This window comes from Mesocricetus auratus, unplaced genomic scaffold, assembly GCF_017639785.1.
Source record: "Mesocricetus auratus isolate SY011 unplaced genomic scaffold, BCM_Maur_2.0 Super-Scaffold_100011, whole genome shotgun sequence".
NCBI lineage: Eukaryota > Metazoa > Chordata > Mammalia > Rodentia > Cricetidae > Mesocricetus > Mesocricetus auratus.
Window position 1 is genome coordinate 35,956,368 of NW_024429195.1, and position 27,030 is coordinate 35,983,397.

The 27,030-nt window shown below is 39.5% G+C and overlaps 1 protein-coding gene and 1 long non-coding RNA gene across 3 annotated transcripts in view; both read right to left on the reverse strand.

Moving 5' to 3' along the window:
- The window catches only part of Spata16 (spermatogenesis associated 16), a 285,586-nt gene that overhangs the window by 153,346 nt on the left and 105,210 nt on the right, over positions 1 to 27,030 (reverse strand). For both annotated transcript variants that reach the window (XM_040754606.1, XM_040754605.1), the window contains exon 4: positions 1,072 to 1,161. In XM_040754606.1, the coding sequence (XP_040610540.1) occupies positions 1,072 to 1,161 (90 nt within the window). The remainder of the gene's footprint in view (positions 1 to 1,071; positions 1,162 to 27,030) is intronic.
- Positions 17,906 to 25,335, reverse strand: LOC121143236. The gene is made up of 3 exons (XR_005880427.1): positions 25,155 to 25,335; positions 23,202 to 23,281; positions 17,906 to 18,060 (listed from the first exon to the last, which is right to left on the reverse strand). It is a non-coding gene; the product is annotated as an uncharacterized LOC121143236 (long non-coding RNA).

Sequence of the window (27,030 nt, forward strand, 5' to 3'; positions counted from 1 at the left end):
CCAGCATGGTCTTGACCCCTTTGTTCACTACTCATCCTTCTCTGAAACTGGATTCTAGGAGTTTGGCTCAGTGTTTAGCTGTGGATCTCTGCTTCTGCTTCCATCAGCTACTAGATGGAATGTAGTCGTCATTCCCATTATAGGGGAAGGACATGTAAGGTAGCCTCTCCACTATTGCTTAGGGTCCTACTTTGGGTCATCCCTGTGGATCTCTGTATAATTCCCTAGTGCCAGATTTCTCTTTAAACCTATAATGGCTCCCTCTATTGATGTGTCTCTTTTCTTGCTCTCCTCTATTCCTCTTTCCACTCAATCTTCCTGATCCCTCATGTTCTCCTCCCTCCTCCTCTTCTACGCTGCTCTTTATCCTACCTCCCTCTCCCCACTCCCCATTCCCCCAACTTGTTCAGGGGGAACGAGGGAAATTTTCCTGGAGGAAATTAGTCAAGAAAACAACAGAGAGAATCAGCCTGGTGAACTTGACTTTGGAAAAGAAAAAACCCAGCCATGCCTCTGACAAGTGGGAAGAACTTTAGAGTGGCTGTGAGAATTTGACAAGTCTTTGCTAAAACTTAGGTTCTGGGGATGAGAATATTAGCCACTGTTTCACTCAGTTCCTTTTCATCCAAGAGGTAGCAATCTGGATACCTTGAAACCCTGGGCTACCTAACAGATGCCATCCCCTCAGAAGTGGGCTTCTGCATTGCCAGGGTCCTTTCCTCCCAATTGGACTTCATCTCCGTAGCTCGAGTCACAAAACTGTGTCACAGTCAGAAGAGCCTCGAGACTAAGAGGTCAAGTTCACTTCTAATGTCTATGGACGTTTTCCCATCATCATTAATGACCTCATGGCTGGAAAGTTTGAATTTCGCTAAGAGCTATGAACATGGAATAGCTTTAATTAAAGAAAAAGATACTCAATAATTGTTGGCTTGACATTTATAAGACAATAATTCGGGTAAAATCATATTCCATGAGAGAAATGGAATGTCCTCTTATGCTATTACCAGAATCTGAGGGTAAAATTAATTTAACTTTAAATAAATCTTTGGAAAGTTATAACAAAAATACCGGGCTGCTTCTGAGTATCTCTCCAGACATCTAAACACGGCGGCCTGACGAAGATGATTTCGGAAATAGGCTGGATTTAAAACAATACTCCTGTAAAAAGATCAAAGAGATACAAATGCCATTAGATCCTTAAAGGACAATTACCAGAAGTATCTAGGAATGTAATCATATGTATTCAATTTTCTGTATCATCTTAAAGGATGCTAATGAATGAGATGAGGTCCCTCATGTGATTTGTCAGGGAAGACAAACAAGACAGCATGATTGGAAAACAAGTTTGCATCATAGAAGTTACTTGGCAGTACTGAATTTATTTTGTAAGTCTGGTAATGATAAAGAAGCCAAACCTAGCTTAAACTGTATATATAACATTATTCGATTTGCTTATATCAGTATACCAGGCAACAGCCGTAGTTCTTTTAACAACTTTAATGACTTTATTTTAAAAATTGTTTTTGTATATACATATGTACACACACACACACATACACACACACACACACACACACATATATATCATACATTGTACATATCCTTATATCTTCTTTCTCTTGCCACTCGGCGCCTTTTTTCCCTTAAGCAGTTTCAAGTCTATGTTCATGTTATGTACTCTGGGATGGCTACTTAATGAAGGAATATTTGGATAAAAGGAGCTGTAACTGGGGTGGGGGGACAGATTCATTTAAACTGGAGAATTAGGCGTTGTGGAAGGTGTGGTGGCATGAGGGTAGCTGTGTATCTCTGCTGTGAAGGCTGGTCTTGGCCTGGCCTCTTTAGGTAAGCGACTTTCCTAGCTTAGCCTTCTTTTTGTTTTCAGTGCAATTAGAAGGCTTAACTCCAGGCTAAGCTGCTGGAAGTTCCTTGAGGTGCTGGCTCTATCGTGGTGTGCTAGAGTTTTAGAATTTCAATCCAAATTCAGATGAGGAGAGCAGGTCTCTGCCGTCTTCTTCCTTCAGAGATAAACTGACAGGAATCACCCTTCCTTGCTTCCTTCAGAGCTACGTGACACTAGAGGAACTTGACAGCACAGGGGTCCAGGTTTTGGGCAGAAGCGGTTCATACCCATCCTGGGTAGCAGGGATCCCTGTGTTAGTGAAAGTTTCACATGTAACTCCTCTACAGTTAGAGATGTGGGAACTGGGGTGCTGTAGAGCCAATGGGGGATTCCTAAGAGCATTCTAAGACTGCCCACAGACTGATGGCACTTACTTGGAACTGGTTCACTGTTGAAGTAAACAGTTGACTTTCATTTTGAGAAGTTCTCAGTTACAAACCATTGTCTTAAAAATGCATGTAAACAAAAATGGCCAACTTCAGAGAATTCATGAGATTCCTTTCCACAGAATCATGAACTTGAGGTTGAAAAACTCACAGATTATACTATTTCCATCCCCAGAAACATTGCTTCTAAAAGGACCCAAGAGAAATAACACCTCTGTATGTGTCCATGACGATTGCTGTTACACATGACGAGGTGACTCAATTCATTTCATTTTAAACACAAACAGAAAACAGAGAGGTTAAGGAAACTCTAATCTACTAATAGCCACAGATCTGTGTTGCATACCTTGCAATCTCTTCTGTGATGGCTTCTCAATCAGAGGGGTTCTGGTCAACTAGCATGGACTGTACTCCATAAGTAATGATTTGTGAAAATGAATATTCATTTCCGGAAGAAGAGGGAACATTTGTATTGGTGAAATCTCAGTAGATCTTAGGATACTTACGAGTTATCACAGGGCTCCACTTGATGGAAGGTAAAGCTGCTAATAGACACCACCTGCTAATGTTCTACCAGTTCAGATAACAGCAAGGCTATAAAGTGTGTTTCCTCAAATGACCAACAACACAGTTCTGTCCAGGGACTGGGTCTCTGACTGACTCTGACCAGAGTTTTTCTTCTGAGTCCTAACCATTCCATTACTTCATTTACATGTATGTAGCATTCATCTTCAGATGTGATAGGCTCATGGTTAATGAGTGCATTTTGCTAGCCTATAATGTGGTTCCCTATTTCTGCTAAACTGTTTTCCAAAAACCTTGCTCTGAGGGACAAATTCTTTTGGGCAAAAAAATGGGTTAGGTTGAAGGATGGAGGGCTATATGAGGCAGCAGTAGTGAGAGAAGCGAAAGAGAATGAGGGGAGAGGGACAGGGGTGCTCTGAGAATAGCTTTGGGTGTGGTTGCACTGAGAGAACATGGAGAGGAGACAGCATGAGAAATATTCTGATTTTTAGAACCCACTTCTAATTGTGAGCCTTCTGTGCTTCTGAGGAAATGATGGATCAGATATTGTTAGACTGGACTATGCTGTTTTAACCACAACCTCACCCTCCCTGAACCATATGACTCCCCCACTTGAAAAAGTGGCTCCTAAATATCTAGGCCCCATCTCCCCCATGAAGGTGAAATCATAAAGGGACATTTAGAAATGTTGGAAGAGGTTACATCTGGCCACCCATTATTTTTGACCCTCTCATAGTAATTACAGCTTTCACTATGTGTTCCTGTTAGATATTTGGCAGGCAAATGTTAGTGGTGGTTGTAAAGCCTTAGTTTTCATACTTGTATTAATTTATTGATGCTTCTCCAAATGACATGTCCTTTTAAAGATCTATTTTAGGTTGTGTGCAACTTGTTGAGGGAATGATGATTTGTCCTCTAAAACATCTAATCATTTATCATTTGACTCTATCTGGAGAGGCAGAAGGCTGACTATGATCAAAATGGACAGTCTCCCCAGGGCTCTAGTGAGGAAACTGTAATTGTAATCAGAAAGAGGCCTCTGCACTGATTAGTCTGATTTTCGGCGCAAAGGAAGTGACTCTGATTTAGGTATGCTGATAGGGCTTCTGGGAAGAAGCAAGAGTCCTGTCAGTGGCAATTACAGGAAGTCCGAGGTTCTGTGTGAAGACTGGAGTTGGTGTGAGCAGCAGGTTCTAGTCACTCGCTTGGTTGACAGCTCCTGTCAAGGGCACAAGACCATGTAAAATAACGGATTCTAGGAGGTAGAAGCTTATTTTTTTAAAGTAATTTGTAACCTTGGTAGTCTTGTTCTTTTTATGACTTCTGTTTGTGATGCCTTGACATTTATCTCTGTGTTAAAACCCACATCATTTGATGTACATGTACCTTGATATATAAAGTTCTCTGTGAAACAGTGAAGTCAGGGTTTAGGACTGTCTCAGTCTTGTCTGTGGCTTCGTAATTCATTTGGCGAAGAGTTTATACTTATTCAGTTGTTGTCCGCTGAGTTCACAGGCACGTCTGCATGTCCACGCTTGATGTGGTCTGTCTTTTACTGCATGAATCTGGAATAAACCCTCTTCACATTCTGGAAGGGAAAGAGCTGACTAATGTCTGCTTTGTGAAGAGATGTGTTTGTTAATATGACATACTGATTTTTCCTAATGAAGTTTATAATCTTTTATCTCCTTCAATTGAAGAAACATTGCTTGAGCCAGGGACGGAGAGGAGGCAGGAATACTGCAAGCTGAGGGCTAAGCTGGGCAATGTAGAGACGCTGTCTCAGAACAAACACATAAGCCACTCCAAGACAAGAACAAACAAAACCCCAAACAAAACAAAGAAAACCAAAGTATTATTTGATGATTTTCATTACTGTGAAACTAGATCTTGGTATAGTGTCTTCTTATCCCAAAATATGATATTTCTCTTCCTTAATCCTTTTTATTGGTCTCAGTAACAATTTAACCTTTCATGTTTTTTAATATGAATTGGGGTATTTACAAACCTTGAAAATTTTCTTTTACTGTTAATTTAGTATAATTATATAATTTCTCCCTTCCTTTTGCTCCATGCAAAGTTTCCCATATATCTCTCCTTGCTCTCTTTCAAATCTGTGACTTCTGTTTTCACTAATTGCTGTTATATGCACATATGTAAATATATATGCATATTCACGCTTATTGCTAGATGTAATGGGCTCAGTCTGTATAATGTTTCCTCTTTTATGTTTTGAGAGCTGATCACTTGACACTGGATAACCAGTTGGTGAGCTCTTCCCTGGGGAAGAATATTTCTCCCACTGTCTGCATTCCTTAGTTGCCTGTAGTTCTGTGTGTAGGACTTGAGGTCTCTAGGTCTTTCCCTCTGTCCACTTTTCCATGCCTATTGGTGTCACCCTTGGCATGTCTTGGTGTCAGCTCATATTTGGGCAGTCATGTTGGTGACTTTCAGAGTGTGGCTCCTCACATTCCTAGGAGACCATCCTACAGTGAACTTCACTGATCCTCTGGTTCTTACAATCTTTCCACACCTCCTTCTGCAGGGGTCTCTGAGTTGTATTGTGGATGTGGTCATTGGGACTGGGCCTTTCATCTTTTAAAAATAGTTTCACTAATTCCTTGTTAGTTCTCATGTTTTAAAGTTGTACACAAGAGCATATGTACACACACATGCTCATTGAGCATGCACGCACATCTATACCTTACAATCCAGAGAATCATCTACAGCAGCACTCAAGAGGTCATTAGAAACTGAACCCTTGATTCCTATCTATCAGGTGCAGAACCTTTGGAACCTTCATTTGCCACGCTCTCGGGGTAAGTGCCGCCAGAGAGCTGAATGAACACCTGAATTTGAGAAACACTACATATATGGATGTATGAGTGAAATTTCCTTTGATTATATTCTTAGGCACTTCTTGTTCTCACTGCTTATACTTGAATTTATTTTGTGTTCTTCTTTCTTAATATCATAATAGCAATTCAGTTCTATATTATCTGCACAAATAAGTTATTGATTTTCAAAACAATAAACATCTAGTTTTCTAGTCCTTTAGTGTATATTAAATTCTTTTCATAAGGGACTCAACTGAAGGAAATGATCTGTGTTCTCTTCAGTGTTGCACTGGTGTTTATCGCTGTGTATAAGTTTGAGAAGATTATCAACACTCTGTTATTTGACCTTTTGTTGTAAAGAACTAATGGTGGTTCACAAAATCATAAAAACAAACATGATATTGAAGGTAAAAATTAAGGATTTATACTGTTGTTTTTAAATAAAATGTTATATAAAAGTTGAGCTGTCATGGATTTAAGTTTTGTAATTCTTCTGAAACTCGTTTTAGTCATAGTTATTAATTTTGCTGTCTGAGTTTTCCATTTGCTCAATTTTTCTTTCATAAAGTCACCTCTTATTATCCACAGGCCATTAGCTCTAGAACCCCTGTGGATTCCAAAATCCGAGGTGCTCAAATGCCTCGTGTGAGATGCTGTAGTATCTGCATGCAATGTATGCATGTCTTTCTGTCACTTTAAATCATGTCTAGATTACCTGTAATGCACATTGAAATGCCATTGCTATGTAAACAGCTGTTACAGTGCATCGTGTAGGGAATAACGGCAAAGAAAAAAGTCAGCATGTTCACTATAGATACGTTCCCCTCCCCTGAATGATTTTCTACTTGTAACTGTGAAATTAACAGATGTAAATCAAGGGAAAAAGAGAGCTAGTTGCATTTACCATTCAAGTTTTGTCATTTCTGCAATTTATTTTTCTTTTATTCTTACTATATCACAAATGTGTATTTTCTCTCTAGCTTTCAGTTATATCTCCCTCCGACTTCAGCTTCGATTCACAGGAATGATGGGCATATTTTATTCTGCTTGCCTATAGCTTTTTCTCTGTAGATTAAACTTTAAGTACCTTTACTCAGCTCTCTGCAGAATTTTATAAAAACGGAACCATATAGTAGGTATATTTTTCTTCAATGCTGGTGGTGATTGTAGCCAGGACCTCATCCACCCTTAAGTACTCCATCACTGAGTGCTCCACCATGGAGCACTCCACCATGGAGCATTCCAGCATGGAGTACTCCACCATGGAATACTCCACCATTGAGCAATTCACCATGGAGCACTCCATCTTGGAGCATTCCACCATTGAGCGCTCTGTTACAGTAGACAGTCTTGGTTTACACAGCATCTTAGTTGTAAAGCATCTCCACAGCTGCATGGCCAAGTTTCTTCCCTGTTTTTGCTTTTTAAAATTATCAGTGCATCCGCAGTCACTTTGCTCATTTAACAACTGAGGAGTTTCTGTTTGTTTTCATTGTGAGTAAAATGGCTTTAAGTTTCATTTCTCTTAGGGAAACGCCTGGAATGAGAATGGTGGGCCCTGTGGTGAACATATTCTTACCTTCTCTTGCCCAGGGGAACAATGGTCCACTGCATTCCCACAGGAGTACTAGATTCTACAAGCCTTGAGCTTGCAATCCTCCTGCCCCATACTTCTGAGTGATAAGGTTACAGATGTAAGCCACACGGTTTATACCATCAACAAACGTGGCATCACACATATGCCTATGTATTATCCGACATGAGTTTGTTTTTACTAATAAATTTTGTCTTTGAAAAATGATCCCACTATGTATTTCTGCCTATTTTGGAACTTACTATGTCAAACAGGCTGACTTTCTACTCCCAGAAATCTACCTGCCTCTGCCCCCTGAGTTCTGGGATTAAAGGCATACATCACTATGTGTGGCTTACTTTTTATTATCATTTTGTTTTAATTATGTTTTTCTCCCCCCAGTGCTAAGAATTAAAGCTAGGTAACTGTGCCTATGTAGGTACTCTACCTCATGGCCACAACCATGAGCCCAAGTTGTGTATCGTATAAGGTAAAGGTAATTGACTTTATTTGCACTTTTGGGTCGTTTTTCCCTCTAAACTTCATTTTCACCTCATAATTGCTTAGAACTTTGAAATACTTTACCTTTCTGAAAAAAATATGGTATGTTAGTTGCTAAAATTGCTCATAGAAATTTTTAAATCTTCACATAAATTTAGGAATTTTGGGTGTTCTAACAATATTGCATCATATGATCAGTAAATAAATTTTTCCACAATTTAGGCTTCATTTCTCTCACTAATGTCTTAGAATTCCTAGTATGAGCAATCTCACATGAATCTGTTAGATCTCTCCAGAGTGTCTGATGTTTCCTATTCCATAAGGGACAATGATCTCTAGCTTTTGATTTCTCTCTGTTCATTGCTGACTTAGGGAAATGTAACTGATTTCATTGGACATTGATCTTGCACTCTGCTGTGTGTTACTAAGGAGATTTACTTCCAAAAGCTTTTCCAAAGATACTTTAGGATTCTGTACTTGGATTGTGATAACTTCTGTAAATAAAGTGCTTTGTTATCTCCAATCTATGTTTTTTATTTCACTTATTTTCCTTATTGCACTTTTTAGAATGGTATTGTCTTTTTGTTGTTATAATTTATGCTTTTATTGCCTAAAATTCTCAGTGTTTGTTAGGCATGCTCTTTCTGGTCCTCCCACCCTGCCTATTAATTTTGAAAACTTCTGTCTAAACATTCCTGTCCCACCCCTCATCCCTTACCATTATTTTTCCCTCTTTGTGGAAGATTTCTTCACACTATCTGAGCTGTGTCCAGTGTGTGGCTTCTTCTATGCATTTTATGGTCCCTGTTGATGGGCATGAGGACCTTTATGTCTTTCCCAGTGAAGAGAGTTGACTATTCCTTTCTCATGGACAGAGTTTAAGCTTGCCTCTTCCTTTGGTGAGCAAAGGCAGGGTAGTCTATCACCTTCTCCAGAGAGGGGCTTTGCCTCTACCTCTCTGCTAGAAGTAGTCATGTCTTCTTCCTTGCTCTGTGAATGAGGGCCTTTGCTATCGTGTCTCAGAGACCTTACTGATTTATGCTCCGGAGACAATCCTGATTTACTCTCACAACAAGGTGCTGGCACTTTTAAAAAGAAATAATTGGGAGAACTAGGGAATGTCAGCAACATGAACTGTTTTCATCCAAGCAGAGCATGGTGTCCCGGCTGGAAATATGGTGGCACTGATGCTGTTGAATCCCATCATTCAGTGGGTAAGAACCAATCATATGGTCCAGTTCATCACAGAAGCAGGTATCTCAAGCCCATGGCTTGCTGTAACCCTTTTGGTAGCCATTTCTATTCATGACTAATATTTTAAAAATTGAGGGAATGGCTGTAAAATATTCAGATAGCACAAGTATTATACAAGCATGAGCCAAAACCACTGCTGACAGAGGAAAAATTCCAAGTGATCAGGGGTAGTTTGCTGAGAAGATTATGTTATGGTTTTAACAAATTGTGCCCATGAATCGAGTCATGGCTTGGGTTTGTGTAGAAAATGTTTGGATATTTTAACTGACTGCACTTTAAATGTGATACAACAATATGAACACAAAACTATATATAAAACCTTATGATAAATCAATAGAAGGTATTATTTCCATATGGCAAGTGCTATTTTCACTTGGGCACGTAAGTCAATTGAATCATCTAGCTATGAGTGTGTGAACAGATCATCACCAGATTGGGACATGTCTGGAATGTTTAATTGGTCTGGAAAACAAGATCTGGATAGAAAGCATCAATATGTTTAGATAATGAAATAGTTTTATTCTGAGACTTGCTAAATCCAAGACCTTCCAAGTAGGAAACAAGATTATTATTCTATATAACACCAGACAAGGCAAAGAAACAATCAGTGTCAGGGAATGGCAAACAGGCCAGTTCATCTGTAGGGTGGACTGCACAAGCACTGATGAACAGTCTGTGAAAGATTTGCTTTTAGTGAAGCGTTTAGGTGATATCTAGAATGCCATCTGTCAGGACACCAGCTAGAAATTTCTCACTAAGTGGGAGATTAGGCAAAATTACTTTCAAATATAGTCACAAAATCCTTGTTATACTTTATTCAGCACTACAGAGGGTCTCAGAGTTTTCCCTTCTTGTAAGTTTCACCAAATTTCCCTGATGTAGTTCTATGGATGCTGGCTGGAGGTCTGAGGCTCCAGAATCAAAGACAAAGAAAGGATAGGTAAGGACTCACCACCTGGAATCAAAGACAAAGAGAGGATAGACAAGAACTCATCACCTATCAGCAAGCAAGAGTAGTGTTTCATACTTCACCAAGTTACTACGCCATGGTCCTAGATGGCAATGCCAGGTGATTCCTTCATATATAGTAGGTAGCACAGTAGGACTGAAATCCTGAGATCTGGGACAGAAGTCTTCTCTAACCTGAGCCCTCTTCTGTATGTATGCTTTTTTTTAAACATGATCTTTCTAGACATTGACCTTCTTGACTTAGCTTCACTAGTGCTGAGAGGCCATCATGCCCCACTGTGTCTAGCTGCTACTGCCTGTCTGCCATTTTCATGTTTTAAGGCTGTGAGCTGTCTTGCCTTTCCTTCAAGATTATTTGGCATGCAGCCACCCTTGAAAAGACAGGAGTAAGGGCCAACCAATGCATTCATGTAAAATGAAAAGTGAGATGTGTGTTCAATCATTGCCTTATATAGATGTCTATGCAGATGTGTCCACACTGTTATATTCAAAGAAAAATAAGAAGGGTCCATTGCAGGGTTTAAGGAACCATAGAAGAAATATGTGATGCCTAAGATTGAAGAGAGGGTGGGCATAGCAATATTCTCTCCTAGAACATGGTTCAGGTTAAGTCAAAGTAAAAGCAACTCAAAGAAACAAACAAAACAACCCATACAATTCTATGGCATTAGCAAAAAAAATTTTGTACATTGAGCATTACTTGTAAGAGCCAGAACCTGGAAACAACCTTGATGTCCCTCAACTGAAGAATGGATAAGCAAAATGTGGTAATTTACACAATGGAGTACTACTTAGAGGTAAAAAATGATGACCTCATGAAATTTTCGGGCAAATAGATAGAACTAGAACAAAACATCCTGAGTGAGGTAACCCAGATTCAGAGAGACAAACATGGTATGTATTTATTCACAAGTGGATATTAGAAGTAATGTAAAGGATAACCAGACTAAAATCCACAGCTCCATAGAAGCTAGGAAACAAGGAAGATCCTAAGAGGGACACAGAGATCACCCTGGGAAGAGAAATTAGATGATATCTACAGGACAAACTGGGGATGGAGGGGGTGACAAGGAAGAGGGGGGATGAGAACAGGATGGAATGAGACGGCCTAGGTGGGGAGGGTTGTAGTGGAAGAGCAATGAAAAAAATATCTTCATAGAGAGAGCCACTATGGGCTTAGGGAGAAGCCTGGTGCTAGGGTAACTCCCAAGAATTCACAAGCAGGACCCCAACTAAGACTACTAGCAATAGTACAAAGGATGCCTGAACTGGCTTCCCCTGTAATCAGATTGATAGATACCCCAACTATCATCATAGAGCATTTATCCAGTAATTGATGGAACCAGACACAGAGATCCACAGCCAAGAACCAGAGCAAGCTCAGGAATCCAGGTGAAGAGAGGGAGGAGGAAACACATGAGCAAGGGAGGTCAAGATATGGATGGAGAAATCTACAGAGACAGCTGAACCAAGCTTGTGGAAACTCATGAACTCTAGATCTACTGTGGAGACTCCAGGGTACTGAACTAGGCCCTCTATATGTGGGAGACAGTTGTGAAGGTTGAACTATCAGAGGGAACCCTGGCAGTAGGACCACAATACAAACCTGGTACATGAACTAGCTTGTTGGAGCCCATTCCTTACGATGGGATGTCATGCTCAGTGACAAGAGGACCACAGTATAATCCCAGTACATGAGCTAACATGTTGAAGCCCATTCCCTATGGTGGGATGCCATGCTCAGTCTTAATGTATGGGAGAGGGACTGGGCCCTGCCCCAACCTATTGTAGCAGACTATGCTGACTCCTCATGGGAACCCTTACCCGTGAAGAGGAGTAGATTGGGGTGGGCTAGGAGGGAGGTAAGAGGGATGGGAGGAGGTGAGGGAGTAGGGGGAAGAACTGTGGTTGGAATATAAAACAAAATCATAAAATTTAAAAAAAATGAAAAAATGTGTATTAAAGGGCTGAAAGGCAGGTGTGGAAGAGTGGAAGGAAATGCTGACAAAGCAAATATCTGATATGGTATCTGACTTGATATCTTCACATGCAATAGGCTGCACTACAAGGTAACAGGTTTTGGAGGCAGTGACACAGCATGAGAACACACTGAGCAGGACTGAGCTACTGGTTACTGAAGATGCTTTGCATTACCAGTCCGTAGGAAACAAGATTACAACGAGAAAATACAGCACATAGAACAGTTTCAGTTAGAACACACAAACAAAAAACAAGTGCTGTCAAGGACGTGGGGAGACTGAAATCTTTGTTTACAGTTTGTGAAAATGTCAAGAGATGCAGCCACCACAGGAAACAGCAACTCTTAAACCAAAACTAGAATTACTATATGGTCCAACAATATATCTTCTTGGATATGTACCTGTGATAGCTGCTTTTAATTCTCACCTCAACACAATCTAGATTTACCCAAGAAAAGAGCCTCAATGAGGGATTGTTTATAACCATTTGGCCTGTGGGCCTGATTATCTTGGATTTTTCTTGCTTGCTAATTGATACAGGAAAACCCAGCTCCTGTGGGCAGCACCTCTGTGTGGGCAGGGAGCTCTGAGCTGTGCAGGAGAGGAGAAAGCAGGCAAGAAAAGATGCATTTACTGCCTCTTTTCTCTTGGTTGTGAATGTGACTTCCTGTTTTGACTTCTCCAAAATGGTGGGCTGTGACCCAGAATTCTAAGTCAAATAAACACTTTCCTTAATAGTTACCCTTATCTACTAGATGAGTAGATAAGAAAATGCAGCGTATACACAAGTACATATAAACATAGAAATGCACATACAAAAATTCATACATTTGCACACATACAAACACACAAAACCACAAATATGGGCACATACACATTTGCACACACATAAAAATATGCCCACATGTAAATATATGTACCCATATGCACTTACACCCACATATTTTCACATATGCACACACACAGACACATATACATATAGACATACGCACAGTACATACACTCATACAACATACACACATGTGTACACACATACGCACACATATATACACACACATACATGCTACTCAACTTCAAAAACCAAAACAAAACACATGCTGTAGTGAGGTTGAAACTTGAGAAATAAGCACATAGAGACAGTGTGATCTCTGTGTTGTCTCAGGCTTCTTTGTGCTGCTCAAACAATTCTGCACACTGTGTAGTTTATAAGCAGTAGACATTTATTTGCCTCATGTTTTCAGAGGCTGTAAAGTAAATGATCAGCCAGCTATACATAGTGAGAGCACTTTTGTTTGCTTTGCTTTAAAATGCTGGCTGAGCCCATCCTTTTATTGGGAAACCATGTCAATGAGAATTACTCATTATAAAAAACCGTGTGTGTGTGTGTGTGTGTGTGTGTGTGTGTGTGTGTGATGAGAGTATGCAAGTGTACCTCATGAGTGCAGAGTACAGGAGCCTCCACACATCAGAACAGGAAACTGGAGGCACGAATGGTATGGACTGGGTGGTGGAAAGCAAATTCTGGTTGGTTGTAAAAGCAGAAATGCTCTTAGCTGCTGAACCATCTGTTCAGACCCACAGGTACTCTTATGACAAGGACATAGGACATGAGTCTGTTTACAAAATCATCTGTGTGATATAACTTAAAGATCCCCTTACAACAGCATGACATTGGAGATTAAGTTCTGTACCATCAACACTAGGGGACAGTTTAAACCATAGCACGTAAGGAAACTACGTGGTCAAACTCACAGGCTTTGAAAGCGCAGTGTTTTTTCTGAGTGTGAGCCAGGGATGGGAATGAAAGGCTGCTGCTTCAGGTGAACAGACCTTTGGCATTGTAGAATGACAGGCGTTCTGGAGGTTTTTCGCACAGCTGTGTGAGTATGTCTACCAGTCCTGAACTGTATGTTTACAGCTCGTTAAGTCTGTAAGTTTTATGTTATATGCATTTTGCTGTAGCTAAAACATAATAACGCAAACATACAATAATTGCACGAAGGGAGCAAGATTTAGAACAGAGATCTGGAGACAAAGCTGGATGAGGTTAGGTTAGCGTTCATACCATGGCTTTCTAAAATTTTACCTGAGAGAGGTGATATGTTTTCTTCTCATTTTATCAGTAGCGCATGGAAAAAATACAAATCCTTTGAAACAGGCTGTTAGCTCCTTTTCTATTGTTCTTGTAGTATAATCAGAAAAGTCAGTTTATTCAAAGATGCCCAATAGTGTAACAATCTGCTTTCTCCGAAATAGATTTATAGAAAAGTCAGTAAGTGCCCCATACAGTCTTTCTTTGAGGCCCATTCAACATGACTGCTGAAGTCAGTGAAACTGGTGGAGTGAAGTGAAAATCACATAAAAGCAACCAGCAAACACTGAAATAGAGAAATCACAACACAGAGAAATCCATTTTATTTGGTCACTTGTTTTCTTATTATAAAAGAATAACAATTAGAAATAGAAGAAAAATTAAAGCCTTCCTTTCTGCTGATAAGAAGAAGGGAGTCTAGGCACTCAGTTTAAATATCTCCCCCATCAGTGATCCACACACACACACAAAAAACCCGTCAGCACCCAATTTAATTTACACTGCAGGAATGGAACCATTTCATAAAGTATCAGAGCATAAAATTAGAAATGAAGGCATTGGTTTTTGAAATAAGAAAGCTGCACTAGATCGCTGTCAAATAAAGCATGGCTCTTCCAGAATGGGAACAGAGTGTCTTTTTGCAGCAGCTTGAGAGTAGATCCTAACTACTTCCCCTGGAAGCCACCAGCAGGACTCCTCCTTGGATGCTTCTCCTGGTCTTTGCGAAAGCACATTATGGAAAACAATCAGCTTTGGAGAACTCAGGAACTTGAACATCATTTCTCGTGTTTTTGCATCTGAAATTATAATTAACTATGCAGCAAATTAATGTGGAAGAATTAAATTATGCTATTACCTTAAATGAGCAATGTTTTAGTTCTTGATAGTATCAGAATCTATGGGATAAATACAGTGTCGCAACACTCAGGAATGCACAATCATCATGGAACATTGCATGTCCTGGTCTGCATTTCAGATACAGTCTCACCAGGTGGTCCAGGCTGTCCTCCAACCTGGGCTGGTTGGGCTTAGCATACTACAAAGAATAGTCGTCAGGCTCTAGGTGTAAGTACATTTACTTAGACCTTATTGATCTGCTTAGAATAGAATGATGACTAAGGATGCGAGAGAAAAGTTAATTGTTCATTAAAACCAAGAAATAGGAACCCAGAGGAGGTCTCCTAGGTTTAGGTCTTTTGTACCTTTTTGTCCTAATGAGTTTTCTTAGTGAACATGCCACCATAGAAATAAACATGCCTGTCTACTGGAATTTCAGAAATTTGCCAGGATATGGCTTCTTGACAATGGAGAACTTTTTTTTTTGACATTTCTCTGACTATCCTACTTATTCACTACTTTTTATTCACCAAGAGTTCCTCCACTACAGGAAGAGATGCCCTTGCCATTCTTTTTCGTACATGGGCACTTTATGAATGGTTCATAAGCAATGGACACTTGAATATTCATGCAATAAAAATGCTAATAAGGTGGTTAAACAATGCACTTCTTCAGGAGTTGCCAGAGACTCTAATCTAATCTGAGTCTCCCCAGTGAGATGTGCCTGCGCTGTTTCCAAGTTATTAGGGCAAGAGACTGGGCCCCAGTGGTCCTGAAGATTGGGCTTAGGCACCCGATCACAAAAGAGCTTTCAAACAGGTAAGTAAACACATACCAACAGGGATTTATTCAGTGTGGTCACACTGGGAAAGGGAAAAGAGAGGGTCCACGACATACCATCCCTCCAAGTCCATCTTTTTTCATGTTTCTGGCATGAAGTTCATGTTTAGACAGAGGATAGCAAGTATATATTGTCAAGCACCCCCGGCGAAGGCGGTGTCCTGCCCATCATCTCTGCTGCATTCTTCCTTGCAAGGGGGTCTGACAAAATTGTCAAAACTGCATGAAATCACCTCTGGCATGAAGGTTCTAGCCTCTTCCTTTCCTAGCATAGGTCTCTGGAGAAATTCCAATTTCTCAGGTCCATTGCTCCAATAGTTTGCTAGTTAAAAGGAAGACCATGAGTGTCTCTTTAGAATGTCTTCATTCTTGCCAGAATGGTTACTCTATTGTAATCTAATTATATAAAGAGCCACTTTTTAAAAGCTATACTCCAGTTGAATGTCAAGTTCACACACTGTCCTGTGTTTATGCGGATGTGACCAAGGATGACAGTCAGCTAGCGTTATTAATAGTATACAAAAGTAGAAACAAAGTAGGTCCTTTGAAAAAAAATTCACCTCAAAAATTATTTTTCACAATCTGGAAACGGGAAAAGAAACCTACAAGCTTGTAGGCTATAATTGTTTCTTCTCATTTTTTCCTCCATCTGTCAAATGTCTAGAGAGAATAAACAGGAAATGGATTCCCATTTATTTTTCATCTACATTGTAATCCAAAGACTGCCCAGTAAAGGCCTTTTGTAAATCACCTGGCCAGTTCTGCCAACAGAATAGTCTTTAAGTAATATAGTATATCTTTTGACATTTTCATTTTTTTGTTCTTGACATTTTCCTTAAAAATAATGCAGTGTTAGCCCTATTATCTTTAGTTCGGGGTCTGTGATACAAATATCAACTATCAACTCTTGTAAGAAAGCAATCAAGATTCAGACACCCAAGATGTCCGTGCAAGGCTCTATTCATCTGTCGGTGTAATGGTGAGGGGGAGGAGGGTGGGGATGTGGTGGCGGTGGTTCAAGAACAGGCTGCCTAGTTGTTCATGCTTTTTCTGTTCTCTGTGTTACTTGGTGGGATGTAGTTCAGAACGATGGCTTTGAAAAGCACAATTAATAAATTCCCCTCTGTTCTAACCCACAAGAAATGACTTATGATTCATTCAGCAACAATTACTGGGTGTAAACCGTGTTCCAGACACTGCATAGGTTCTGAGGAAAAGAGCCAGAAGGGTAAATACATACTTCAAGTGGTATTTTGAGTAGCCTTATTGTATGGGAACAGTAAATGTCTGCTTGCATTCTATTGCTTTTCATGCTGTCTTCAAATAGCAAATTATGCAAGTCTCTTTTCAGCGAACTAGAATAAACGATATTGGATTCCACTACATAATTTTACTGGATCATAATATGGGATATTTATTTCTCTTAGAATATTATAATTAGAGGGGTTTTTATTTTAGAATGCGAGAATTAGACTTTTTGATAAAGAAAATGAAATTATTTTATATTATCAAATACTAAAATTGCTCATAATAACATCCTGAGTTTTAAAGTTTGTGGACAAACTACATTCATACAGCAATATTTTATCCACTGTCAAGCCTTTTGTGACCTTTCTGCAAAAGAAATTTTGGATGTAATTCCAACATTTCATGAAATATTAGGACTTCTGATGATTATCTGTGAGTCTTCTCATTACTTACAAGAATTAATTAACTTGTACCATAATGACATTCTATTTGTTTGTACAATATAAACCCCTGGTAGACTCCTGGGTGATGTGTTAGATCCTGCTCTTTTTTTTGGTTTTTGTTTTTCGAGACAGGGTTACTCTGTGTAACAGTCCTGCCTGTCCTGGACTAGCTCCATAGACCAGGCTGGCCTCAAACTCAGAGAGATCTGCCTGCCTCTGCCTCCTGAGTGCTGTGATTGAAGGTGTTCGCCATCACCGCTTTGAGGTGAAAATTAGTGTTGAACCAGACTTTGGGGACAGGGATTGAACTCAGTGTCTTTGCATGCCAAGCTAGCCCTCTATTACTGAATTCCATTCCCAAAGCCCAGATGTGAACTCTGTTTTGTCAAATGCTTTCAGTGTTTAGTTATAAGTCAAATTACTATCAGTCAGAGATATTCCAACCTTGTAAGTCCACTAACACTGACACTGTAAATAAGAATATTAACAGTTTATTTTTGAAATGCACACTCCATTCTTTATTGACAGATGATTACATTTCCTGTTTTGACACCCTGTACTTCTGTGTTGAGTCTCAGCCTGTTGTGACTTGCATTAAGTACGTTGCCATAACACACTACTTTGTAAATAATATGTTAGTCTGTTGGACGTCTTTAGAAGTGCTGCAATTCTGTGAATAAAATGACAATGCATATGCTGTGCAACTTTATTTGAGAATCACATCAGCTAATAAGTGACAAGCCCTCAAAGAAAAACATTACTAGAATTGTAAATTCTGCTCCATATCATCATCAGTTAATGTACTTGAAAGGGTTAAACTGGGGGATGCATGCACACAAAATAGATGAGAAAGACTAAAGTTTTGAAAATTGAATTTGTAGAAACAGGACACTTTTCAGTCAGACAACAGGCTGATGCAGAAATAATTCAGAAGGAACTATGGATTGAAATTCACTTTTTAAATACAAAATTTCTATCAATTCCTTGAAAATTTCAGACAAAGTATTTTGATCATATCCCAGGACCAAGGCAACTTAAGGAAGAAAGCCTTTATTTGGGCTTACAGTTCCAGAGGTGTACGTCCATCACTGTCTCAATGGGGAGCATGGAATCAGGTGCTAGAAACAGCTTAGAACTCACATCTGGAGCCACAAATAGGAAGCCAAGATGGCAAGCTGGGACTTTCATGTTGCTTCTTAAACCTCAAAGTCCGCCTACAGTGACACATTTCCACACCAAGGACACTCTCCTAAACCTACCCCAAAAGTATCCCTGCTGAGCACCTGAGGACCAAGTACTCAAATGTCCAAGATTACTGCCGGGGGCCCGGATTTCATTCAAATCACCACACCCTTGTTCTTTCTACTTGTTCCTTTGTGATTCATCCTTATCTCTCTACTTCCCCTCTTTTAAATAATCCATAGAGTCTAATTAGTATTATGCATTTAATCTATCTACCAGAGTGTGGTTGACTAATTAGGAGCTATGCTTTTAAAGAAAAATGGATTCTCCTTCCTCAACAAGCCACTGTCACTAGTCCCTCAGTTAGGATGGGGTTCATGTGCCCCTCCCAAGTCCATTTGAGAATGTTAATTGGCTTGATCTTGTACAGGTCTTGTGCAGAAAATCACAGCTGCTCTGTTTATTAGTATAGCAGTCTTGTCATTTCCAGAAGGCACTGTGTCACCCACTCTAGTCATCACCAACCTCTAGATCTTACAGTCTTTCTGTCCTCTCCTTCACAATGGTGCCTAAGCTATGGGGTGGCATGATACTTATTTCCCACTTGTGGCTGAGTACTCCCAAGGCTCTCATTCTTTGAACTATGACCAGTTGTAGGTTTCTGCTATACCTATACAGAGAAAGTTTTTAAATGTTGTCTTACCAACAAATTTGTGTATAGACACAAATTCAGAGGGCAGTTTGATATGTACATTTATCAGAAATAATAGTAATAGGTTTGTGTTGGATCTTGGGAGTTCCTCAACCGTGGTTTCTTGGCCAGATTTACACACAAGACACATGTTTTCTCCTTTTGAGTTGGCATTAAATTCAATAAGAAAGTGCTTAGTTACTTCAATAACATTATTGCATTATTACAACCATGGTTTTGCCTTGTCACACCTTACCATATCTTGCCATATATATATTGTAGTTCATAGGGGTAACATCTGGGTAAGACTATTGAAGACTTTTTTCCTCTCAGTATCCTTCACAACATTTTCTGGTACTATGAAGACTAGGCATCAGGTAGGAAACTCCCTGGTCAGTACTAACTTGAATTCTTCATGCCTGGGATCAAAGTGAGTTTTGCTTTTAAAGGCTAACACTTTTAAAAATTTTTATTTTTAAATTTAAATTAGAAACAAAGTTGCTTCACATATCAATTATAGGTCCCTCTCCCTTTCCTTCCTCTCCTCCCACACCCTTCCACCAACCCCTTTAGTATCCTGTCATTTCCCCAGGGAGGGTGAGGCCCTCCATGGGGGTGTCCATAGTCTGTCATTTCATCCAGGGCAGGGCCTAGACCCTCCCCTTGGAGTCCAGGGTGAGAGTGCTTCTCTCATTGTTGAATGGGTGCCCAAAGTCCATTTGTATACCCTGGATAAATACTGATCTACTACCCAAGGCCCAATAGATTACCTAGGCCTCCTCACTGACACCATGTTCAAGGGGTCTTGATCAGTCCAAAGGGTAACATTTAAGGAAGGAAATTAGAAAGTCCAGATGAGGTGAGTTGTCAAAAAAATGACTTGGTAAGAATTGGAAATTTTTGTTAAAAAACTGCCATGGAAATTTGCTTGATAAAAACAACAGATTAATCATCAGAGAAAGTAGGAGTCGATTAAAGGGTTGCTCATTAGTGACAGAATTTTTAATTTCATGAAAAAAATTACTAATGCTTCAAGGATTACTAAGCGAGCACATGGTGGAAACACTTTCACAGAATATAATCATTACGACTGTTCTGAAGAAAGATGAGGGTACACAAGCTGGAATGCTACTCTCAAGGATGCCATGAATTAATAGAGCCGTTCTCAAAGTGTGGCCTGCAGATGGCCCAGCAATTCTAGATGCTTTTCTGTTTCACTTGTTTGACATTTGTATTTATATTGCAAACACTATAGGGGCTTTTTAAACTCCAGAAATCACACCAGTGACAACTACTTTAAGTTGTTGTGTGTCTGTTTTATCACTAACCACTCCACTTCCAGAAAATGACCTATTTTAATGATAAATCTCTATCCTCAAAGGAGCGTCTTTTCTATAGTTATTGTGGAGGAGTGGGGAGTAACGTCGTGTACTTCTACATCCTAAAATGTGAGGGATATCTCCAGGAAAAGCGCATGCGCCCTTGTTTACATGTGGCAGCCAACATAGCCAGGCTTTCCATGGAACATCATGTTTTACTTGGAGGAACGACACACAGACCGTGATTATCAGACTTGGAATTTGGCAGACATTTTCTCTCAAGTGAAAAGAAGTGTGCTGTCACTTAAGAGAAAACAACTGACAGTAGCTACTGCCAAGGATAAAAGTTTGAGCTTTCAAGCAAATTTAGACTTTTGGAAAACTTACATCTGTCACTGAGTGTTTGACAGTCTCCCAATGCATGGAGGCTTTTCTGCTGTGATTTGCGATATTAACAAGTGTGACTTTTTTTTCTTAAGAATCGCAATTGCATAATGAAATTTGTCAACATTTGGTAATTTTTGCATAATGTTTTCCAAATGACCAATGAATAGTATCAGTAAAAATACACAAGTGGGGGAATAATCCATTCACAATATAAAACGGAACAATGGCTTTTAACAATGTGATGGGTGGAACACAAAGTCAGTTGATGTAAGTTAAGAACCCATATTGTTGTCAATCTTTACAAAACCCATTGTTAAGGCTTGGTGTTGTATCAAAAATAGCAATGTTCAAAATTGTCTGCAAAGGCTATGCAAATTATTGTCCTTATCTAACTACATGTACTTCATGTGAGACTGAATTTTGTTCATATTACTTAACCATATTGTAACAGATTGGATGTAGAATCAGATTTGAGAACTCAGCTTTCTTTTATTATGCCAGACACTATATAGATCTGCAAAAAACCATGCTTTTTCTCTTATGCATACTTTAAAACGTCTTTTTTTAATAATATGTGCATTTATAGTAACAGTCATTGGGCTTATTGCCATTTTAAATGGATAAGAGTATCTTTAATTTCTAGATTTTAATTTCTATGTGGTACATATTTATAGAGATGACCTAAGAAAACCAATTAGGATCTTCAGTACCATTTCAAAATATAGCGGGGCCACTGGTTTTGAGAACTGCTGTAGAAATACATAGCCGAATCTGGATGGAGGATCTCACTATAAGAATGAAGAAGGGGGCTGGGGAACTGACTCATTACTGTTTTTGCAGCAGACTCGAGTTTGTTCCCCAGCATGCATGCTAGGTGCTTATCAGTCACCTTAACTGCAGCTCCACAAAGACTCAATGTCTGTGGCCTCCATGGGCATCTAGATTCGTGTGCTCATTCCCATGTAAGGACACAGATATGTGAAAGATGGGTGATGCCCTTCTGTATATATCTTTCTCTTAATGGTTGATGAATAAAACACTTTTGGCTAATAAGGCAGGAAGATAGGTGGGACTAGGAGACGAGGAGAATTCTGGGAAAGGAAAGAGTCACTATGTAAGGATGAGGAAGAAACGACGCACTAGGCATTCTCCAATAAGAAAAGACCATGTGGAAATACATAGATTAATAAAAATGGGCTAATAATTAAGACAGAGCTAGCCTATAAGAAGCCCTAGTCATCGGCTAACAATTTTATAACTAATATAGTGTCTTGCATGTTCATTTGGGGCTAAAGGGACTTGGGGACCTGGCAGAATCTCCCGCAACACATAAACACAATTAAAAAGTAATAAAAGTAAGTCTTTAACAGAATGAAGATGAGCAGGCACATGGCACTCATGTGGCCATGTAACCTACATTCTTTTTTCCTGTTCTCTCTGCATGTGACTTCTCAACACCATCTGATGTTATTTTCCTTCTACAAACACCATGAGATACTTATTAGTTTATATGTGGTGAACAAATTCTATAGAGGTACCTTGCTTGAAAAAGCAAAGTTCACAGATTACTTTGGCTCGTGTATGACATCTTATAGTGGTATACATAAGCAAATAGATCAAGTAAATATATAGTTACATTATATATTAAACTTATTTCATCTATTAATATTACTGCTAAACAGTCACACATCAAACACTACTGTTAGTCTTTTCTGTCACTAAAATGTGCTAACAGAGTTTTATAATCAGCAAATAATAAAAACATCTCATTAGTGTATAATAAATATTATAAATTATTTTTCAAAGGTGATGTAGACAAGTTAGATCACACCAAGAGATACTTCTTTAAAGTTTATATTGCTGAACATCATGCAAAATTAATATACATTTTTCAAGGAAAATATCATAGGAAACATATATATCACAATGATAACTTAGGAGCACAGTTTATAGTCAATGCCTTCAAGAAGCCCTTTTGTTCAAACAAAAGATGTTTCCTGTCTAATGTGAGACATGGCTGCTTATCAGGATGCTATGAAAAATGAGAAAGTTCATTGGCTCAAGAAAGGGTGAATATGGAAAGTTCTTTCCATAACAACAAAGGAGGAGATAAGGGAGGGACCATAAGTCAAAGCATTTGCAAAATGCTCATCGAGGCTAACATTATGTTTTCAATAATGTAACAGATCTATGTATTATCTACAACAACATTCTCACATCCATTAACCTCACCAGGTCTAAGGGATCCTGTGATTCCTATGTGAGGTAGTGAGCTCTGCCAGAAAACATTGTTAATGTGAGTACAGGCACACCTGTAGAGAAAACAAAGAGAACTTAAAACACCAGATACCACCTGGCACATGCACTAACTCAAGCCCTGGCACTGGAACCATGCTTTCACCAGTAAGAATTGGCTTGATCCGGGTTTGCCTCTTGCTAGTGATACTCAGTGTGTGGTAGCCTTTATAGTGATCTCTCCATGCCAAGGCTATACCAGAAGAGACCCCACATGCTGCTGGTAAGTTAGAAAACATTTGCATAAGTTGCCTTGGGAACAAGGAATCACTATCAATATCAGTTTTACAGCTTATCCTAGGTGTTGGGAGTCTGTGAGAATGAGCTTGTTTTGCTTAACATGGAAAGTGCATAGTCTTTCATTTTTCTTCTGAGTTGATTGCTTTTAACTTTCTACACCAAAATTCATCATAGTTCTTGCCCATAGATTTCTTCAGTTTTAGTGTTGGGCCTTACAATGACTACTTTTTAACAATATGTCTGAAAATGTTTGCATTGTTTTTATTTTTTTACTTTTCACATGTATTCAGAGCACATGTGTGTATGCATATGTATGTTTTTGTTTTTGCATATGTGGGGGCACAGTTAAGTGGACATATATGTGCCCCATATATAGGCAGGCCTAAGGTTGATTTTAGGGATCTTTCTTGAGTCCTCTTCTATTGTACTCATTCAGGCAGGGACTCAGACTCAGAACTCCCCAATGTATCCTGTCTTGCTAGTCAGCTTGCCCTTGGGATCCTGTGTCTGCATTCTGATGATGCTGGGTTACAGGCTGGCTGCCATGCTCACGCAGCATTTGCTGGGCTTCTGGGGGCCTGAACTCTGGCTCTCATGCTTGCACAGTAAGTCCTTAACCAAGGCAGCAAGGTAAAGTCTGAAAAGCAAACCTATCCTCACAACAAAGCTCCTTCCTTGCTGCTGCTGATGATCAGAGCATGACCACTGACCATGCTAAGCATAGAAATGCTCTCACGAATGACCATGAGTTACAGTTAGCTTATATGCTCGAAAATAAACCTAAGTAGTTATGTTAAGGCCAAGATTTACACTGAGATGTTCAGTTTTCAAAACAGCTTCAAATGTGCAGGGCTCTTTGCTCCCATGACAGGTATTTGTAGGAGGAGAGTTTAAGACTGTGCCGCTAATGAAAGGGCGGGGAACTGCGCCGCTAGCCATGCCCACTTTGGGCGTGGCTAGAGGCTTGTGTGGAGATACTAATAAAAGACGGTGCAGGAGAGCCACACACTCTCTTTTCGGCTTCTGGTTTTGTGGCGAAAGCTACTGACTCACCTTGGTGGCCGGTATTCTCTTGTAAGTAATTTCTACAATAAAGTTACAAATACCCTCAACAAGTGTGCCGTTTATCGTTACAGCGACAAGTATTGGTGATGTTTATTTATAGATGCAGGGATTGGAGCAAAGGGAAGTTAAGTGACCAGTGACATCAAGACTAGTTAGTGATGTGGTGACTCAAACATAGGCTTCAGGCTGCAGAAGCTTTTCCCTAAATGACAAAGACATCTGTAACTCTAGCACTTCATCTGTGGTTGCAAAATTAATTCTTGACAGCCTAGAACTTTCTCTTCCCTCGCCAAACTAGCTGGTCCTGTAGGAAGATTAGGAAATGGAAACAAACACAGTTCTTCAACTCTCACCATTCACACTTATTTCGGGCAATATGGTTTCTGTATTTTATAGTATTTGGAAATTGTAAGTGAATGAAACACTGTACGCCAGTGCATGCCAGCAATTCCTACACTCCAGAGGAAGTGACATGAGGATCAGGAATTCAAGGTTATACTTCAGTGCATAGTGAGTTTGAGGCCATCCTGGACTGCAGGAGATGCTGTTTCAAAATTAAAGAAAAGCAAACAAGAAGAAACGTACCCACAGATAAAAGCTTCTCTCAGACTTAATCAGAGAAACTCTTTTCACAGCAAAAGGAGGTGAATCCAAGGGGCCCATGGCTACACGAAATGCTGAAAATAAAGGATGGTTAAGGGCTCATCCCTAAATAAGACATTTATCCCACCCCTTATAGCTCATTGCTGAAGAGGCTTGGAAAGATTCTAAGAGTCCAAAGATAAAGAGAAGGGCTGGGAATCTTCTATGTATAGCACGGCAATTATGAACTCACAGAAGCTGTGCCTGATGTCATTGGGCCCTCACAAGTCCAGCTCACCTAAAAGAATAGATAGGAAGGAGTCTCTCTGGAACCTATCACTTTTGACTGATATTGATAGCTAACAGGTTCTCAGAGATAAGGAGACCTAGCACTAGTTGGGCACCAGGCTTTGCTCAGTAGTTACAGACCCATGGTCATACAGATGGGCTTAGTTAACGCCATGGGATACAGAGCAACACAAAGTCATGGACATGGGAAAGAGATTTGTGAGGAAGAAAGGGCGCTGACAGAAGTAGGACAGAAATAAGAGGGAGGTGAGAAGAATAGAAAGACTACACATGCATGAAGCTGCCAGGAACGGAACAGAATTTATTAATGAGCAAAATATAAGTGAATGAAATGTTTTATTACCCTGAGAGACTAAGTGGCTTGTTCCAATCATCAGAATGGAATTTAGAGCTGTGGGAAACAAATATTAAAAAAACCTACTAACATAACCCATGATCAAGCTCCTCTGAAAAAAGTGTCACACCTAAATTACTGCTCTTTGTAGAATGACCAGCATGAAAACTGCATCAATACCCCTGACATGCTGTCCAGTGGCCATGGGGAAATCAAGAGCCATGAACAAACCAATACTTACTAGCATTGCACATGAAAAAGAGAGGACCCAAACACAGACTTATTGTTGTGTGTCTGTACTGACTCACCACATTTATAATCTGTGTTCTCAGTTGTCAAACATTTCTAAACCCATGCAAGAAAAATAAAGGCCAAATGGACACTGGCTTCTGAGTTAAGATCAGGATAAACTTTTACAAAAGAAAAAGCCAAGGGTGAGATGAGAAGTAAAACGTCAAGAGAGGCATCTGTAAACTGAGACGCAGTCAGCCTGAATACAGGGGAAGAGAGCCCTGGAAGGAGTGGAAATAGAACAAGGGCAGCATAAGAGGGCCGTTGGCTAGAGGCATGTTAGTTAGTATTTAATTAGTATGTTAATTAGTATTCTAGACTGTCTAGTGAACATATACAAATGAGAACATCTGAAGGATAGAAAACATATTTCCTATAAATAGAGGGTGGTGTTTATCATGCCTTTGGCAATTTGGATAGGCTCAAGGAAGCTGATTCAGTTTCAGAACCTTCCTATATTATAGCTGAAGAGTCGGGAGGGACTCAGTATATCCTATTCTGTTTAAAATCTTTCCTCCCTTAGCCAGGTAATGTGGCATATGTCTAAATAGTCTGAAAGTTGAGGCAGGAGGATTACTGGAGCTCAGGGTTTGAGTGCAGCTTAAGCAACACAGCCAAGACTTTGTATTAGAAAATTGTTGACTCTTCAAAAAAACTTTTTTTTAATATTCACTGTTGTCTTGCCCTCCTCCCTCTCCATTCAAAATTCCTGAGAAGATATTTTGAGCTATCTGGTTCCTGTCTTTTGTGTTCTTGTTAAATAAGCAGATGGTGGTCTGAAGACACTGAGCCATTGGTAATCTTTGGGTTTTGGATGGCTAAATTTAATTATTTCTGGAATTTATTTACTTTGGTCTTAATTATCATTTAAATATATTTTATCCTACTTCATTTAGTTTTAAAAATATATTTTAAAACTTACTTTGACAATTTTATGAATGTATA